This window comes from Columba livia, chromosome 21 (genome assembly GCF_036013475.1).
Source record: "Columba livia isolate bColLiv1 breed racing homer chromosome 21, bColLiv1.pat.W.v2, whole genome shotgun sequence".
NCBI classification, from domain to species: domain Eukaryota; kingdom Metazoa; phylum Chordata; class Aves; order Columbiformes; family Columbidae; genus Columba; species Columba livia.
In genome coordinates this window covers 5,236,373-5,256,602 of record NC_088622.1, presented here as the reverse complement: position 1 = coordinate 5,256,602, position 20,230 = coordinate 5,236,373, and the positions used below count along the sequence as shown (strand labels likewise).

Here is a 20,230-nt window from a genome sequence, read left to right as displayed (position 1 = left end):
TGCCTATAAAACGTGCACAAAAATATTAACAGCTGCTAATTCCTGAAAACATCAACATAGTGAAGGGACGAACTGTCAGTGCTACTTCAGGGAACAGCGGCATTTTTTCTCGCGAGCTAAGACACCTCTAGTCCACTTTTGGCCCGAGATGCAGCCAGCCTTGCTCATCTGTTGGATCCGAAGCATCCCAGATGCACCCTCTGATGTCCACACCTGCACGGAGATGGAACAAAACACCCATCTGTGGCAGGACCAAGTCACCACACCTGCCCGGGAGGCTTCGTGCTCTGCCATCACGGGGCACAGCCACGGTTTTTGTGCTCCCGTTCCTTGGCGGCAGCACTGCTTGTTCTTTTGGGATCTTTCTGACGCCCATAGGTTGTTGACAGGAGCTCCGGATGGCAAGGTGAACCACACTGCACACCAGCGCTGGCAGGAGATTGCCACGCACAAGTCGAAGTGATTGAATCATTTCGCGTTACTCACGGTCATTAAAGCCGCCTCTCACCGTGGGTCTGCAGTAACATGCCCGCTAATCCCCTCTCCAACACCTAGATAATAACTACCAACATTACAGTTTGTAACTCTGATTGTTATATATTTCATTTGAATTGACTTAGCGGCCCATCAGATGTACAAACTTCGATTGCCACACAAAAGGATCCTCAACCTAATCCTGTAATCGGCCACGACAGAAATTTGGGCAGGTTATGCTGTTCGGGAGAAACACACTGTGGTTGTTAGGGATGAGAAAGTATCACGTCCAGGGCTTTCTGGACAGATGTAGAGAAACCTTTACGATACCAAAATTCTGCTGCAGCATCAGTTTCTGTTTAACCATTCGCAATGGTGTTTCTCAATTGAGAGAAGAGCCTACACCTATCATCTCACTAAACCACTCTGGCTGCAAGAAGGCAGCTTGGGATTGTAAACACAAATAGCTGTCTGCATGTTTTGTTAGTTAAAAAGAACTGGACCATGCAAGATGGATTTCATGTTAAAAAACCTTCATGAAGCCTCCTTTATTTTGTTAAGGAAAAAATAAGAAACAAAGCACCATTCTCCCTGCTTTTAGAATCCTTGCTTAACAGACCATTTTCCTACCCAGTCTTAATTTTGCACTAAATTAGATATAAGCCTGCATTAAACAATTAGTTTATTCACAAATGCTACCTCTTGTTTAAGCGAACATTTTTAAGATGCTGTAATATAAGGATTCTTCCAGATTACCCCAAGCACAGACCATTTCAATGCCGCATGCCCTGACTTCTTATTGAAGCAAATGAAATGTTAGTTGATGGGCTCCATGTAAAACGTATTAATTTAATGTGAACGTCTGATTCCATTAAAGCCTGGCTGTAACACAGCAGCGGCGCTCCTGAATGAAGTCATGGGTTTGCCTATTGCAAGCACCATCCTCTCCGCAAAAGCTCTTTGCTACAAGTCAGTCATCGCAGCAGCAAATTTCCCACCCGTCAGAGCGATGGTCGAGCACATATTCTTGAACCTGTAGCAATGGTCTGGATGATACCAGTAAAATCACTGCCCAGCAGAACTCGAAACTTCTGCACTGTTCCTACTCAGGTGTCTCATTCTAAGGTTAATATTAAAGTCCTGTTCTAGACTTAAAACAGCACACAGGCCTTTGAACAACAGCAATTGCTTGTGAAGAGAATTACTACAAGCACTTACTCTACATAAAAACATTGCCTAATTATGCCTCCTGATTACATACACCTGGAAAGATGCTCCAGCCTGTTCCTGGAACCACAATAAAAATCATCTGCGAGTTCATTTGTGTTTTGTTCCTGACCACACAAGGTGTTTAAACAAAAGCCATGCATAATGTCACATGAGTTCAACAACTTCAAGTAGAAGCAACCTCCATGCCTGCATTCCTTTCTAAAGAAAATTATGGTGCTTTTAATACATTAGGAGAATCCACATACAATTGAGCAGTATTCACAGCAACATTAAATACATTTTAAGCTACAGGTCATAGGCTCCTTCATGAGTTATTCTTGCAAACAACACTGCACTAAATAAAGGCTGGGTTTAAATCTGAGATGTCTTTGGATACCTGGAGAAGCTTCGGCCCTCTCCTTTTGTACTTGCACCCAGCCCCAAACACAGAAGCCCATTAACAAAGACACAAGATAGTTACTCAAAGTAGTTTTAGCAGCGGGTGAGGCTGCTGTTGGGTGTTTTCACAAGAGATCTCCTGTCCTTGCAAAGGGCTCTGTATGATGCAAAAGTACCAATTATGAACTTCAGTTCTGTTCAACCTCATAGCTAAATATGTGAAGAAAAAAATATAATAATAGTAAGTCTTCCGTTTCCCAGTGCATCCAAGGCTATTCACATTGGCAGCCTATTTCCACCTCACAGAGTAGCAAATTCACTTGCAATACTGCTGCCTTGCATGTAATAATCCATTTATTTTCGCTGTAGGTAGATTGAGAAATAGGCTAACACATCTTCCCTGATTGCCTAATTGCTCTTGACTGAGTAACCTCAGTTCAGCTTGCTCTCAGAACCTGGGGGTGCTGGAGCTCTGAACTGAACCAGTGCCATGAAAAGAAGCCTTTGATTTTCCCGTGTGTTTCTAACCTATTCAGCATCCTGGTTCCTAAGCCATTCTGTGGGGGTGAGTCCAGAACTGCTGAAAGTTACTTTCATTGAAAGGTTTTGTCCAGCTTCCTCTTTCCCCACATCCTGCCTGCTCTTCGCTTCTCTAAACCCAGTGCAGACTCACCTGAAGTGAAAGATCAGCCCCATGACAACATAACCCAAACCTGCATATCACTAACCTGCCTATTCTGCAGCTGGAAATGATTTTTAAATACAGCTAAATCTGCAAGAAGCATTCCAAACCACAACTCCTACCAGCAATGGCTAGGAATACCCACTCCTGAAATGAACCTGATTAGGTAAGGTAATTATTTTTAGGGTTTCATGCGAGCTCACAGCATCTTTACATTTCTGCACGGCTGGCTGGCTGCTCCCATCCATCTCGTGCATATGGAAATCATAAGTGCTTTGGAGGAATGGAATTTTTATAGTTTAAGGAGCAAAACCACAAAAGGCCTCTGTCTATTCAATCTTTATAGAGTATCCATGCTCTAGAATCAGAGGCCAATTAAAAATCACGTTTTATCACTAGCGTCCTCCACACCTCTAAACCATCGCGCTGATCACAGGAACACAACTGTTTCCTGCAGCAAAATGATTTCTGGTTACTCATCAACAGTTCCAGCTGATAAGATCCCATCAGACTGCGAGCTCTCGAAGCAAGATTTATGATGCAATTCCTGATATGATAACTAATACACAAGATAAACCAAACACTTTCTGTATCCTCCACTTATGTCTGCAAGCGTATAAAGACGGATTTACAAATCCATGCCCAACCTGTCCCAGCAACCGCAAACACAAGCAATAATAAATTAAGCTGCATTTAGTAGTGAGCACAGAGCGCTGGGCACTGACAGGCTGCAGCAGCGTTGCAGGCAGAATGAACGCCAGTTGTATTCCCCTCAGCGCCACCAACTTAAATTCATTTTTCACTCCTGTCAAAATCTTCCTGACAGTGTTTACAGCCCCTGAACAAATATACGTCTCTTAAGTATGAACAAATAATTCTGCGGTGTGGATCTATTGCGGTTTTTGACAGCTGAAATGCAGTTTTTTCGCTGGGTACAGCAGACCCCAGGGAAGGGGAGAGGGATTTGCTCAGTAACATGAGAAGGCAGGGACTGTGTGCCTTCCATCTTCCTGTATGCTCAGCGGTGACCGACGCTTGCCCAGAATGGCTTTGAACTAAAGAGCCTTGTGGAAAAACAGCAACTCAGATGTACAAGTTTGGGCTGTGGGCTTGCTTTGGGGAGGGGGGTAAAGATTTACTCTGTGCAATAAAGGAGAAGCAGCCAAGAGAGCAAGGTAAATACAAAACAGGCTACAACTAGAAAAAGAGCTCAAGACTAGGCCAAGACTTAAGAAGTGGGGAGGGGGAAAAATGTACAAAACAGAAGAGGACTGCACTTAAAAGCAGTTCCCAACTGCAAAGGGGAAATGTTATGATGAACTTTAAACTTCCAATTACTGCCATCAGTCCTTGGTTTGATTGAGACAGCCTTGCAGCTATCAGAAACCCATCATAGAGACGGGAGCTGCAAAACAATTGAATTACCTGGGCTATCAACTTCTAGCAAGCTGCTTTTGGTCATTAAGACAGGTAAGGACTGTTCCCTGTGCCACCAGAGCACTCCATTTCTACAGTTCCTCTGAATTCAGCAGATTGCTGGGGAGTGGAACCTTCTCTGCGCCTCCAAATACCTGCAGCAACATTGTATTCTGCAAGAAAACGTCAGACAGACGGACAGACAGTTCGCTTGACAAGTCAGCTCTGATTCCAGCAACCCGATACAGCCCACGCGTGGAGTAGTAAATACTATTAGGTCTAACTATGAAACATCTGATAAGATTTATACCCACACGCCCATTTGACACAGATCACGACAGCGTGACGCTCTTGGCAAGATGAGCAACAGCACGCTGCATTTTGGGTTTCTTGTTAGCTCAACTGTGCACAATTAAGTCATCTTTGTAAATATTTTATTGTAGCCTAGGTAGCTACCACATCAGCCTGGGACAATGCTCAAATTCTTGGTGCTCTTCCTCTTGTATCAATGCAGTCCAAGGCATTTCCCCCATTTTGTAGGTATAGCTGCTTATTTTCTTTCCCTTCTCTGTGTATATTTCTATTAACAATAAAAAGGAAGTTTAATAAGATGGACATATCCTGATTTTACCACACTGGAGGACAACATTGTATTTCCAAGGCTATTTCCCACGCTGCTATTCTTCTATTATTATAATTTATTGTGTCTTATGTATTTTTATTATTTATTAATTATAGTATTGTTATTATTTCTAGAGAGCTCACATCAGCAGGCTCAAAAGCCATCGTCCTAGAGTCTCATTTGTAGCTTGTAGCTGAGTCCATGCTCATGCCAGCTCTGATCAAATTGTTTTCTAGAAAAATAGCAGCACAACACTCATTTTTACACCTTAATCCAGCAAACCCGTATCTCATTTGCCACTGAACTATAGAGAAGAGCTCTGCGTACTCCAGGCCTGCAGAAGACAACTGCAAGCGCAGCTTAGGAACCAGCCAAAGAACATTACATTCCTGTAAAACTGTTGTCGTAACTGCAGATAAAGTAATTACTCTGACTCATTTTGAAACAGGTAATCTGAAAAGCACAGGATTACATTCCTGTACAGTGCTGCTAGCTACAAGTTAATTATCAAATACCCAATTCCCATGTAAGGCAATCTCTAGCAAACATAACTCCTACAAACCTCCTGCATTAAAGACAGCCGATCGGCTATGTACATTTATTTTACAACTCTGCTTATCAACGAGCTGCAATGTTATGGAATTTAGTATGTCAAACATCCAGGTGGTTTTTTTCCTGATGCTTTGGTGCATGCATCTATAAAATTGCTGTAAAATTAGTGAAGAATTGACTTGGATTAATGACCATCTGAAAAAATTACTATTAAAAAAAAGTGACAGATGCTATAAAACTTAACCAAGGGACAAAGAAGAGAACAGAGCTGCCCATTATTCTCTACTCCTCAGAAGCTGCTGTGTGTTTATCTACCCACCTATGGTATGGCAAGGGGGGGTTACATTTCATTATGTGGGTCTGACAGACACGTACAAGCAGCTCTGAACAAACAAGAAGCAGAAGCTGGACATCTTGAAGTAGTTTTTTGGCTAACCCCGCAATAGCAGGGCAGGAAACAGTAGCCCATCCAGTGCCTTTTAAATCACATTGCAATTATTGCACAGACTATTCATCATCTCAAATTCTTTCGGTCAACATACAGAAATAGCCTGGTACAAGTGTTAATGTGAGAAACTTGTAGAATCGCGGTGTCCTGCATGGAGAAGGTCAAAAGGAGCTTTGGGAGGCCCCGAGCTGTGGAACACAACACGCTATTATCCCCGTGTCCCAGTAAAGCCATGTGATTCCTTTGGACGGCTCATCCCTGCCGTTCGCATCGTTACTGAAATAAATACAGGCTGCGGGAGAGGAGAACGGAGCGAGAAAAATGTCTTCTGCAAATTGGAAGTCGAGTTGTTTACAAGGGAGTTACCGACAAGACTCCAGCGCTTGGTTTCAGCAACGAAACTGCACAATGAGAAGGGATTATTAGAACTGACTTATGTAATAATCACAGAAAAATCCATCCATTGTTTAGGGAAACTTAACAATTGCTTAATGCTCTTAATTTAATCAAATATGTTTAAACAGCAGAAGATAGGCACCAGCATGCCTGTCCCAGAATCTAAATTTTCACTGGCTTCAAAGAAAAGAAGTAAAATCACCCAGAGGAGCAGGGCACACGAAGCCACAGGTGTTGCAGAGAGATGAGGAAAGCCAGCGTGGGGCCTTGAGTTCAAGGGTCTCCCAGGTGCCTCGGCTGACACAAGGCAATGGCCGCAGCACCAGCCAGAACACGCGTTCTCAGATCTCAATCTTTCCTCCCTTTCTACTATGCAGCTGGTAAAAGGAGCTCAAAGATGAGGAGTCACCCTGTTCCCCAGAGAGTCTCCAGCGTTTCAGATGGGCAGCAGCAGCACCGTGGGAGCTGTGAGAGGTGTGTCTGTGTCCTCAAAGCTCGTCACACGAGCCACCTGTGTGGAAAGGCAGAAAGGCTCATGACCATGAGCCAGCACTGGGCCCTTGTGGCCAGGAAGCCAATGGTACCTGGGGTGGGTTAGAAGGGGGTGGTCAGTAGGTCAGAGAGGTTCTCCTGCCCCTCTGCTCTGCCCTGGGGAGACCACACCTGGAATATTGTGTCCAGCTGTGGCCCCTCAGTTCCAGCAGGACAGGGAACTGCTGCAGAGAGTCCAGCGCAGCCACCAAGATGCTGGAGGGAGTGGAGCATCTCCCGTGTGAGGAAAGGCTGAGGGAGCTGGGGCTCTGGAGCTGGACAAGAGGAGACTGAGGGGGGACTCATTCCTGGGGATCAAGATGGAAAGGGGGAGTGTCAGGAGGATGGAGCCAGGCTCTTCTGGTGACAACCAGTGACAGGACAAGGGGTAATGGGTGCAAACTGGAACACAGGAGGTTCGGCTTAAATATGAGAAGAAACTTGTTGGGGGTGAGGGTGGCAGAGCCTGGCCCAGGCTGCCCAGGGAGGTTGTGGAGTCTCCTTCTGTGCAGACATTCCAACCCGCCTGGACACCTTCCTGTGTAACCTCATCTGGGTGTTCCTGCTCCATGGGGGGATTGCACTGGATGAGCTTTCCAGGGCCCTTCAACCCCTGACATTCTGGGATTCTGTGAAAATCATCTTATTCCAGGCCTTCAATACAGCTTTAATGGTTTGCTAAGACACAAGACTACTAACATGAGCACTTCAGACAGTAACTCATGCCTTGTAAACAGCACATTAGGTAGTGTTAAGCAAATACTTGTAATAAATTAAAGCTTTCTACAGCCTGTCCCCAAACATGACTTTCAACTCCTGTCCTCCGTGCTAATAATTTAATTACTGATCTGACCTTGATATCCTGTGGTTTCTAGGCAGGGGGTTCACATCCTGCTTCTCTCTAGTACACTGATTTCAAACTCTTAGTCCTTTGCCTATACTTCAGCACATTAATTTTAGAAAAAGTAACATAAAATTCTCAGTTTTCTTTCCTATTTTTTCATCCCCAAAACGCAAGTGACACTTCAAGAGCTGATAAAGGTGTTAGTATGGAGGAGGGCTTTGGGCAGAAGGAAAATGAATAACCAAAAGAAAGCAAATAAGGCATATAATAAACCTACTCGTAGCCAAGAACGCTTACTGTAACAAAGGAGTATAATTCTGTATCTTTCCAGCCTCGCAGCAACTTCGAGATGTCACGGAAGCGTGCTCTAATGTATCATCACCATTTTAAAAATACATTTGTATTTTTATGGACGTTTCACTTGTAATTTCTCACCTCCTACTGCTGCTGAGGACTCAGCAGAACGCGGACACCTTGCCAAGAGTCTGGCAGCTGAGGAGACGAGTAGTTACACAAGAGATTTAAAGCCATAATAAGATCTAACGCTAAGCTGTCAGAAAGTCCAGGCAAACTTCTGTGGCATGAATTTCCTTTCTATTTTCTATAAACACCTAATGAAAGCTTTCATGAATGTCCTCTTGGAGCCTGCCAAGTTAAAATAAGTGCATTATCTCAGCCGCTGCACATGACTACGTGGAAGATTCTTACATCACAGCTCTAAGACGTAACCTAGCAGGCTTTGAACTACAGGGCATTTTTCCCATGTAGGGTGAAGATTATTTCTTTTCAGAACTACCTTATGACTTCACGGCAATCTGCTACAAAGAGGAAAACCTGGGTGTTTTGAGCATGTGTTGCATCTGGTGACCTTAAAGGAAGAAGAAATACGTCGCTGCCACGGCACAGAGTGATCATAGCACCGTTTTCAACACCTACTGCCATCTTCTAACGCATAAACACCACCTTCTTTTGAACAGATGTTCCCATCTTCTCTCTTCTCAGTATTCAGGCAAATCATCCATTTTGGGGAAAAACTGCTCCATTTTTGTAAAGCAATACCAAAGTGTGTAATTAAATGTACAACTAGCTAAGCTTAGCTGTTAGAATGTTACCTGTACTAAGTTCAAAACACCGGTATTTTAACAGCCTCTCTCATAAAAGGTCTTCGTCTGACTTACTGTTTTCCTGAGAAAATGCTGTCTCCAGCCACTCCATTCACTGGTGGTGTAACCACCCTACTGTTATCTCTAACTAATTCTGAAAGGCTTTGGTAAGGCCGAGTGATAACAGATTGGGATTACTCTTCTGTGGAAAGGAACCAGCCATCCTGCCAGAATGTATTACCACAACATTTTCATTCATTTCTGCAGTTCTTCAGCCTGAAATGCCACAAATCTTTGCAAGTTGCAGTCAAAAAGCTCACTGGTCTCCTTACCTTGTCTTCAGGTTTATCTCCAGCTGCCCTCCCGTTCCCCCACAGACTTTAAGAACCAGTCGCAAAACCGAGAGCTAGGAGTCATCTTAATCTCTGCCCCAACACTACGTACTTTTACTGAACCTAGCAGAGATCAAGGAAACTGTTTATTGAAATGAGATAAAGCTTATCTGCTTTCAGGAGGCAGGTGAGATACACACCGAGTACACCGCAAATCCTCCCAATAGCGCTCCTGTGTGTCCTTTATCTTATCTACATGTTTAGAGTTTTATTACCTTTGTAAAGGTAAATATACTTCAGCGTAGCTTTTATGTCCAGCATCAGAATTCTAAGAACACGTGTATTAACAAAGGGTAAGAAATAAACTGCTCTTCAAAGGCTGCTATGACACTTGAGGAAATACACAGTACTCCTCACAAGAAATGGAAGAATCCTCACCCTGCTTAAGCTGCTTTAATCACTTTTAGTACAATGGGCAGATTAATATAGTTTAGTATCTCTAGTTAATTATGGTGACTAGCCTTTACAGAATTACCATTAAACGACAATACTATGCCATTTAGATGGAAGTGAATTAATAAAGACGACAGCTAGGAGGATATAAAATTCAAGATTAGGCATTTAAAAATATCGGTACAAAGGCAGATGAGTCTTAAATGCACACAAACATAATAGTTGTTTTTGCTGTCTCGGCTGCATAAATTCCCAATAAGATAATTGTTTAGGACTTGACTTCACAGGCAAAGAATGAAAAGAGACTTTTAAAATTTTAAGGCAGCCTGAAACACTGCAAATTGTCATCGGGGGGGTAGGAACTACTAGCAGCAGCAGCTCTGTGCTATTTATGGAAGGGAAGAGATGGACAGGAGTTCCAGTATAAACTCGGTTTTAACACAAAAGGCCAGTGAGAGGGAACAGTGACAGACAGTGACCTCATTCTTCTGCCCTGCAATTACAGGAGAATTCGGCTGAGTCACGGACCCAAACCTCACCTAAATCCAAGCCCACGCGGGCTCAGGGGGAACAATCCCTGCCTATGGGTCTAGAGTTGTACCTCACTGGGGATTTGATAGGAGAAAGATCACAATTCACTGAATGCCAGAGGAAGGGTACACATCTGAAAACAGGTTGACATCTTTTTCAAGGCAGCAACACAATGACATTAATTCAGTGCATGGCCAACTCATTCACAGCACCCATTGCCATACTGACGATCACGATGCTCCTACAATCCCCTATATAAAATAATAAGTAGAGAAGACAATAAATCATTCCTTCCAGCTGCTGGGAACAGGGAAGATTGTGACTGTGTTGCATATAAATGGATAGAAGCATCCAATGCCCAAAAGGGGAAGAGAAGCTACAAAGGAAAATGGGTTTATTTGCAGCTTCATCACAAGCTGCCACCAGGAGCTTGCCGTGTGCAGGGACAGGGATCACTAAATGACCTTCCTTACATCCCACAGCCATTCCCGACAGGATCAAATGCTGTACAGCACCTCGGCAAGTGGGACTTCATTCCCAGGGTCACTTTGTCCCTTTTAACAAGCGAGCTGGTCTCCCACTGGCAGCCGGCAGTTCTGCGCTCTGCTGGAGAATACAGATTAGTGGAAAAACATTTTCCAGGGTATTAAGGAGTTCTTAAGTGCTTTGCGTTGGTTTTCTCCCTTTCTTTAAAGGAAAAAGTAAAGGAAAAGGGGTTTCAAAACTGCAGCGATGACAGAAACAGTCAAAAGTGAGGTGATTCTGGTATAATCATTCGGGGAAAAAAAAAAATCAGTAGAAGAGTTAAGCACAGAATCCGAACTGGCCAATTCTTCATCATATGGTCGACGCTTTACTGAAAAGGTTCGAAGGGGAAATAAAGGTTTTTATTTTTTTTAATTTGGGTATGTGCAAGGGGGAATTTTCTTGTAGTTTTAGTGACAAGAGTTTGTTGAACCCTTAAAATATTCCCATTATGATTCAATATTAACACATCCATGCCATTCTATAGAACTATATAAAATTAGACTACTACTTAGAATTTTTGTTAACTAGATTTGATTTGTCAGGACTTGACTGCTATGATTGAACAGACACGGGCCTGCTGAATTGAAATTCTGTTCTCTGTAACAGAGAAAGCTTCATTTTAAAAATATGACATAGTTCTATTTTCTCCCATCAGCGACATGTAGACCAATTTTACCTGTAGGAATCCAGAGACAGGAATATATTTCCCACTGAAAGCAGTGATTTGGAATTAATCCTGAGCCGGGATCCCTTTGATCTCTAATTCCGGCATGAGTCAGTGCATGGACTAAACACATCTCCTGCATTTAATGGTAAAGGGGGATCCAATCCTCACTTCCTTCAACACCCCTGCTCTCTGTGTTATGAGCCATTGTAAATTAATGAGTTTTCTTGCCCACATAAAGAGGACAAGGTTAATTCCCCCTCTTTTTCATACAAGGCCCATGAGCTGTCGTGCCTTTCAATCAGTGTTGATCTCTGCTTATATACAACTCCCCCGCATTTCAAAGCAACCCGGGTTTGAAATGCAGCCGCACACCCGTGTACCCATAACTGTGCAATACAGAAGCTTACCTCTTCGCTTTGTAATTTCTGTTCAGATTTGTAAAACCATTCAAGGCTGGGAAATCAAAACATTTGGCTTGTCCACAGCACCAAGAGATTTATACAGTTACATGCAACTGATGCTCAGGCTCTAAAGTCACATTTTGCTTTTGACTGTATTTCAGTGCAAATTCAGAATAAATCCACCAAAATTAGCATCAGATTGGACATTATATTTGGAGCCCCACTACAAAGAGTAGCAATGCAAGTTACACATTCAACCAACACAACTAAACCCCTTCTCTAAAGCAACACATGGTGGTGGTTTCAAAACAGAAAAAGCCAAAAAAGGGAGAACTGAACATTTCTCTAGTGAGAAAAAGCTCCAAGAGGCAGCAGTGGGCTGATTTTTGAAGCCATGACATAGAAAGCAGACGTGTCTAGGTTCAGTCCCAACATCTACTTGGAAGGGGATTCAAATTAACAATGTTTTGGGGCAGCAGGATACATAGAGTCAGGCAGAACGCTTCCAAATTGAGCTCCATAAGCACCAAGTCACGTGTAGATGAGCTGGAGAGTAGAAATGCTGGAACAAAAGGCTGGAGAAATGCATCATCCATGATTCACTTTCACACAGAAACAATGCAACCAGCCCATGTTCTGGGGCATTAATAAGCGGGACTCATCGTTAATGGGTGCAGGGCACCATTCTCTCCCAGCTCTCTTGATGCTCTCGCTATTGAAGTAGATCCAGAGGCAGAGCTGATGTCATTTTTGCACATGGATCAACACCGCTCCGGGCAAATAAAGCAGAAGACAGATTCCCAAACACTTTTTAATGTATTTTAAACAAACGCTAATTTCATTTTTTAAAAGGCTTTCGGAGGCAAACATCATGTTAATCCAATCGTGGTAAAAGTTGCCTCCCAGTTGCCACTTTCTGCAACAGCATTGGAAAAAGTTACCAAATTGTTCCGACGTTTTCACAAATTTGGCACGACCCAGGCAATCCAGGTACTGTTATATCCCCTCCTTTTCCTTCAAGCCCACTCTGAAGCAGAAAGATCAGGTAAAAACTGCTTCTAGAGGAGCTGACAGCCAGGGGTTATGAAACACCACACACATCACTTATTTCTCTGGCACCACCAACAAATCCCGCTCTCCCAAATGACGACTCCTCTAGGTCACTGGCTACAGCCATTCACATCTAACCCCAAACCAACACATTGGAATGACACAGTTGAAAGTCAGTGATCTATCAGTGTGTCCAAGCTATCGCTATACTACAATGGTCTTGTTTTTCCCCCTGTTCTAAATATATGATTAAGTAGAGACATGTTACTTCTCAGATGCAAAGGTGGGAGGTGCATATGTAGAAACTTGCAAAAAACATGACCAGGCAATAAAAACCATAATTGGAGACAGTAAAATGTAGCAAATACTGTATAGAAGCCATGTGTATGGTGGGGTAGCAGAAAGGAATTTGAAAACTCTTTTAAAGCACAGCCGTGCACTGTATGATTTCCCTGTGCCTTGTTTACCAAGCAAAATTAGTCCTGTCCCGTTTATAACCATTTATTACCTTTTACTACCACTTATTACTGATCAGTTCAGGGTTCTGGAAACAAGGTAATATTTAGTTCAGAAACGTCACAAGGCTGCAGAAGAGCTTCAGTGAGACTCAATAGTGCACATATACGTACTGTGAAGTTTTTGAGAGGTCAAACTGGAAGAAATCTTTTCCTTTCTTCTGCAAACTAAAAGGTTGGTTGGTCTTAAACGTTAAGATGGAGACATAAAGCGTAAAGAGCAACATCCTGTGAATATTTCTAGCAGAGCTAAAAAAACATAACAAATGTAGTCACAGCAAAGAATACGCAGGAAGCCAAGATGAGACCTGGCAGAGCATCACCACCAAACCTTCCACCACAAAAAAGCAGCTGTGGAGCCGTACGTGGGTTCACCGCCTTCTTTAGCTCCAAGCCCAGCACTCAAACGGCGTTACTGCCACAAAAGAGATGACAAAGAGCTAGAAATAACTTGTTTCTATGTTTGTTTTCACCTCAGCCCTAAATTGCAAGGGTCTCCAGAGATGATTTGGGTTTAAGATCAGAGCTACTTGGGGGTTTTGCTCCCAGACCTACTCAACACTTAAGCTGAGCTTTGAAAGCCTGTTTCTTTTTGCTTTCAGAAAGTACGATGCTTCCCACCATGAGTCACAGGAGGAATCAAAAGGCAAAACTCAAAACGTACACAGAAAGGCCCGTGGTTCTCTCGCACCAGAGGAAGCTGCTCTTTGAAGAACGCGGCCCGGGTCCTGGCCCAAGTTTCTTTGAAACTCTTACCACAACACAACGTGGGGATTTTTCTCTCCACATCCAGTCTAGTTCATCTGCAAGTTCATTATGTTAATTAGCATTCAGAGCTAATAGCCAAAGATAAAGTTCAGAATAAATAATTCGCACAGCTAAGACAGCTATTTCCAATCAGTGCTAACGTACTGTAGCCCTCCCTGGCTGCTCCCATTACAAGCCAGTTTAAGAAAGACACACACACAGACTTATCTACTCAAATATTTAACAAGTACAGCCCTAATCCCACTGTTCACAAGCAGGATCAAAGGGAAATATCCTCCTCTCTTCCCAACCTTCTCCCACATTACTACAACCCACAAGTCCCAATTTCTAGTCATACCAGGGGGAAAAAACCAAATGAATTGGAAATTCAGTAGCGTGCTCCAGATATTCATGTATATCATAAATGCATGTCTCGGCAGCAGCATTTGAAAAGCAAAGATGGCATCACTGAACGAAAAATGTCTGACAACCAAACCCCATTCTCCTTGTAGTTCTTAATTTGTACAGCTCCGAGCAGCACAGCTTTCCAAGCAACAGTTCTAAGGGATGTATAGTTTTGTTATACAGCCAAGTGTTCTCACGTTAGACGATTTTATCCCATCTTCACAGGGAAAATTCGTGTCCTCCCGGCACAAGTAAAAAAAACTCTTCAAGACTCAGGATCAGGTTTCACCAGAAGGAACATTTAACATCAAACCCCACATCTCATGAGGGGTATCCAAAAATTTCTAAAGGCTGCGTGACTGCTTTGGGGGCAGAAAGGAACACTAAATTTCAGTGAAAAGCCACATTGAAACATAACGACCCCTTTAAAACAAAAAGAACAGCAGAAATACCAGAGTTAAATATATATATGTGGCTTTACACAGAGACTGCATTATTACCAGCTCTGTAACCAATTGAAACACGGACACAAGTCCCGCATGCTGGTTACATTCTTCCATAGGGATAAAAAAATTATTTGTTTTTTATTGGGTCTATGCGTAACATTTGCATCTTGTTACCACTGATATTTTAGCTTTAAAAGTTTTCAGACATTCCTCCAGGGCTTATCCTAAGCACATTTTTATTAAGTTCCCTTCTTTAGAAAAACGAGATCCAGCTCGTTTTGACGCGCATTGCCTTTGACAATGATAATCTTTGTCCTTTCCAGCTGCAGCAAATTTAAGTTAATCTCTTTTTCAAGTGGACTTTATTAATCTTCCAAACGAAATACCATCCTGAGGTAAAACAATTATTTCCAGTTCAACCCTTAGTAACAGTTAAGTCTCCGCTGGAAAAGACGGCTCACATCTGGCAGACTCAATATCGGCACCAATTAAGACCAATTTTGAAACCATAATGTACAAATCTAGTCAAGTGTTCAGACTAAAGCTCTCCATAGATACATCAGCAGCCTTCTTGCAGCTAAAAGGGAAAAATAAAGCAGAGGCAGAACAGGGAATGGCTGCGGCGGGTTTTCACCGAGTCAGCAGACTGGGCGGCCACACGCAGCAGCATTTGGATTGCCGTGACACACGGAGATGCGCTTACATCTTCAGGGGAGATCCTCAGAAAGAGCATTTTGCCTCTAAAGAACCCAAACAGACGGCGGTAACGCACAGTCCCTTGCAATTCAACCTGGGAGGCTGGTTACTCGTGGCTGGAGGGATGGGGAGATCCAGGATTCAGACATTGGTTGTTTAAAAGCCCACAACTGGTTAATCTCACCTCAAAATCAACTGTGCTTCGTCTATTTAGTTTTGCTCTATCTAGACAAAAAAAAGACACTTCACCTGTGTGTTTCAGTGTCCAAAATCTGACGCCTCCATTTTCAAATAACTGTCCCTTGAATGTATTATTTATGGAGCTAGATTAACTGCAAAGAAAGTGGACAATTTCACTTTTTTCTTGTTAAAAGGATAATACCCCATAAAAAGTTATAAAGGATTTGGAATCTGATCCATGGCCAGAAGCTCCTCTAGATGCTACCGTAGTTTGGAAAAAAAAGAAGAAAAATTAAAATTAAGTTCCTGTTTCCTATAAATCTCCTCCAGTTGGTAACTCCCACAGTGTAAAATCGTGATTGTTACTAAAAAAAATATAAGATTAAGATAACACTCTAAGTAGAAAAAGATTCACATTTATATACCATTTGTGTAAAATAACATGATCGGGGGAAAAAAAAACCCCAGACAATTCTGGTCTGAAATATTCTGCTGGGTTCCTCAGGAGGGTATTTTCCCATTTGTGCTTCAGATACAAACAAAACCGTGGGTAAAATACGGTCTAGGTGCTCTACTGACTCTGCGCTCCAGGATCTTTTAGACTCCAGAACTCCACGGCAGTTTCTTGTGTTAGGACGGTCCGAGAAAAAATACATTTTATGAGCTGAGACAAAGGAGTTTTACACATTTTCCTGAAATGAAGCCACCGGTAATTCCACAAATTGCACAGACAGAATTTCATTGGAAAGAACATCTTAGATGATCTTCCAGTGCAGTTTTTAAGAGCAGCAGTAAAGCTGCCTTTAAAAGGGAGGAAACAAAAGGAATTCCTTCACCTCTGAATTCCACCATGGCATTTTTCACTTCACCAGTATGACATCTATGAGATTGTGCATTCATCAACAGACACATCATGTATGAGCCATATGCCTTTGAAATGAAGAATACTCTTGAGCAGCACTCACTGACTGGGCCATGTCATCATCTGCCTGGTGTTTTCCTGCTAGCCAAATAGTTCAACCATGAAGCATTTGCTGGCTGTGACCTCCTTAATTAAGTGGTCATTCTGGAAAGGAAAAAGAACCATGGAGTTGATGACTTACTGCTCAGGCTACAAGGCCTGATGGCTTCAAAAAGGCTGCCGTGCTCTGCTGGTTCTCCAGTTACACAAAATGGTTATTTTCTTGCATGAAACAACAAGAGCGCATAAAACCACCCAAACACGCCTTGCAAACGCGGTGTTTCCAACACAGAGATCTCTGCGATCTGGAGCGGTGCCGTTTCACAGACCCACCACCGCCCTGGTGATAAACACGCGCCTATCTTTGCAAGATCCCAAGTCCGCCTTGGAAACTTGTGCACGCACTTCACTTTCTGCAGGTCCCGACAGCACTGTCAGGAGACGGGCACGAGGCTCATTTTCCACTTGGAGCTCATTTCCCTAAATAAAACTCAATCATCAAAGGGTTCACAGCAAGATAAGGTACACCCAAAGTACGTATTTATATACACATACATACACACAAACAAGCCAGGACAGAGAACCCCTTCCCTGCAAGAAAAACAAACAAGAAAACATTGGTAGCAATCTTTACAGGATTGCTGACAAACTGCAACACCCCATTAGCTCGTGATAATGAAATCGAATTGACCAATCTACTCTGACTGCCAGAACTACATTTACAACAGTATTACTCTGTAAGCGTGCAAAAGCGCGCTCATGACCACAAACGAAAAAGCCAAACTACCCCAAAAGAGCTTCACGCGTGATGCCCATCTGATCAGTGAAGGTCACACAAGAGTGGATGATCAGTCCAATTACATTGTAACGGACTGACCAGAAAAGACACACCGCGGGTATAATGCTAATGTGATATGTGTTGATATGTATTAATCAAATTTTATTTTCAAGCATCAGGAGAAAAACCTGTTTCAAGAGCAGGAAGGGTGGTGAGAATCAGATTTGTGGTCGCCTTTGCTCCATGGAATTTATCTGGTTTATGCAACCCCATGTGCCAGCAGTCACATCTCAATACAGACTCTGGGCTGAAAATTTGCTGTACACAAGCAAGTGGAAGTAGAACAGACAGAACCAACTATATATCTGTGGAAAGACTGAACTTAAATGGCCCACAAGCCTCCTCTTCCCCAAGAAACAAATACATCACATATCCATTAAAAAGGGAGAAGTATCCCCAGTTTTTGGTGAAATAACCAACACCCAACACACATCTTCCTTCACCAAGCCACCACCAAGCGCAACTTCCTACTCCCATCTCCTTGGTACCCACCACAAAAACACAAACAACCCGGTGCCAGGATGACAGCCACTGTTCTAGACTGAAAAAAGAGGCAAATATCTTTTTCCACTCAGATTCAGTAGGTGTTCCAGCCACAAAGCACAGAGCAACCAAGGCATGCAGGCTTTAAGATGCACTGAAAGTAGACAGTACTTTAGTTAATAGGCCAGAAATTAAGCATATGCCGGCCTAGAAAACCTCTCTAAACAGAGTTAATTCACAAGAAGGGGTCTGTTAGAACTAGAGGCATGGAAAAAGCACACTGCAGTCCTGCTACCCTGGACAGAAGAAATTCAGCTACGCTTCACAGGCCACAGAGCCGAGAAACACCGGCTGCCTCAGGGAGAGAAAAAAAGGATTAGATTTATTCCGCAGAAAAAAATATACACACAAGGCTGGGAAAGGAGAAAACGCATTTTAAGGCTAAAGATGACAAAATTCTGTAACAGGAGTGCCCACGCCAGCCCCGAAGGACAAGCAGCTCGTCAGACAATGCAGGAATCTCCTGCAGAATCCCAACTACCTTTTTTCTCTCCCCTCTCCTCTGGCCTCCATCTCTGCCACAGCCACACCGAGCAGGCGAATACAGCAAAGCCAACGCTCTCCATCACCGGGGGACGAAAACACGGGTGAAAAACCCCAGGGCTTCCCAACAGGCTGAGAGAAGCCTGCACATCAGCAGGGTTTATCGAGGCTGCCGTGAGGGCTTTTGTTTTGACTAATTCCAATGAACATCTTGGAGCACAAACCTTCCCCTGCAGTATTTGCAACCCAAATATTGCAGCACTGAGCTAATTTCAGAGAGCTGGCACACAAAACCGACTACCAGAGTGATTAGTCCAGAAAAATGAAGGCGAGCTAAATTTAGGAATAACAATGCAATGCAATATTAATAACAGATTATTTCCCTCCGCCAAAAAGAGATTTTTAAAAATTTTTTGTTGTTTTTTTGAGTCAAGCTGACAATGCTCCTTGTTAAGATCAAGGCTCTCCAGGCTCCCAGGGAAGGACCCCACAATTTTTTCGGGTGCCAAGCTGAGGTGCAAACAGTTCCCCAAGCCCCTGGGAGCATCCTCCCCAGGGAGGGGGCCGTGGGGCGGGGGAAGGCCTGTCCCCATGTCCCCAAGGGTCCCCGCAAATCCTCCGTACACCCCAAGGAAGGCCCAGCCCGTTTCCCTGCACTGCAGGAGCAATCAGCCCGCATCCCCCCCCCAATTCCCGCAGCTCATCGCCCCCCCAGCCGCTCACTTTCTCTTGTACTCATCCCGCTCCCGCTTGACTTTGGCCAACACGTTGTAGAGGGCGCGGATCTCGGGGGTGATGGTGTCGATCTGCACCCCGACGCCGTCCGGATGGATCCAGGAGACCCCGGGCCCCTGCACCGTCTCCAAGCCGCCGCCTCCGGTGCGTCGCACCTGGGTGTAGCTCCAGATGGTGCCCGGTAAGCGGCTGTAGTGGGGCGGCGAGGCCAGGGGAGCGGCGGCCGAGCCGTGGCCGGGGCCCGGCGGCTGCAGCAGCAGCGGGGTGTGGATCCCGCCGTCCGTCTGCACGGCCTGGTCCCGGGAGAAGGTCTTGTAGCGCAGGCGGCGGTCGCGTTCGCTCTGCTGGGCCGCCAGCTGCTTCTCCAGCAGCCGGTTGCGCCGCTCCAGCTCGTGGACCTTGGCCAGGAAGCAGCGGAACCGCACGTTCAGCCCCTTCAGCAGGTGGATGTTGGAGCCCAGGTCGTTACGGAGCGCCGCCGTTACCGGCGGGCCCCCCGCCGCCGCTACCGGGCTGCCGGGGCCGCCGCCACCGCCGGGGCCCAGCGGGCAGGACGCGGCCGCGGCGCCGGGGGAGAAGGCCCGGGCCATCTCCCCGAAGAGCAGCGAGTTCATCGCCCGGCGGCCGCCTCAGCCCCTGAGGTGAAGTGAGGGGTGAGGGTGGCCGGAAGCGGCGGTTTAACGGTCGCCGCGGCTGAGGCGGAGTGGCCGTTGGGCACCGCGCGAGCCGCTAACGGCCGCCGGGGCGCGCGCTGAGGGGAGCTGAGGGGAGAAAGGGGGAGCGGTACCGGTAACCGCCGCCGCCACACGCTCCTGCGGCTGCCGCCGCCACTGCCCGGGCACTGAGCTGCCGGCGGGGCGGGGCGGGCCCGGCTCCGCCTCACCGCGCCCCCGGCTGCGGGCAGCGATGCCGCCAGGCCCCGCCCCGCCACCAAGCCCCGCCCCACTGCTAAGCCACGCCGCTTCCCAACATTTCGGCGAGCCCCCATGGCCACGCCTCTTCCCGTACCCACGCCCCACGCTCCGCCCCCTCCATCAAGCCGC

General features: G+C 44.9%; 1 protein-coding gene across 2 annotated transcripts in view; it reads right to left on the bottom strand.

The window, feature by feature from the left end:
- Window positions 1-19,965, bottom strand: part of IFFO2 (intermediate filament family orphan 2) — a 37,141-nt gene extending 17,176 nt beyond the window's left edge. For both annotated transcript variants that reach the window (XM_005507984.4, XM_065038097.1), the window contains exon 1: window positions 19,176-19,965. In XM_005507984.4, coding sequence (XP_005508041.4) covers window positions 19,176-19,801 — 626 coding nt within the window. In that variant the 5' untranslated portion in view covers window positions 19,802-19,965. The remainder of the gene's footprint in view (window positions 1-19,175) is intronic.
- Between the last annotated feature and the right edge of the window lie 265 nt (window positions 19,966-20,230).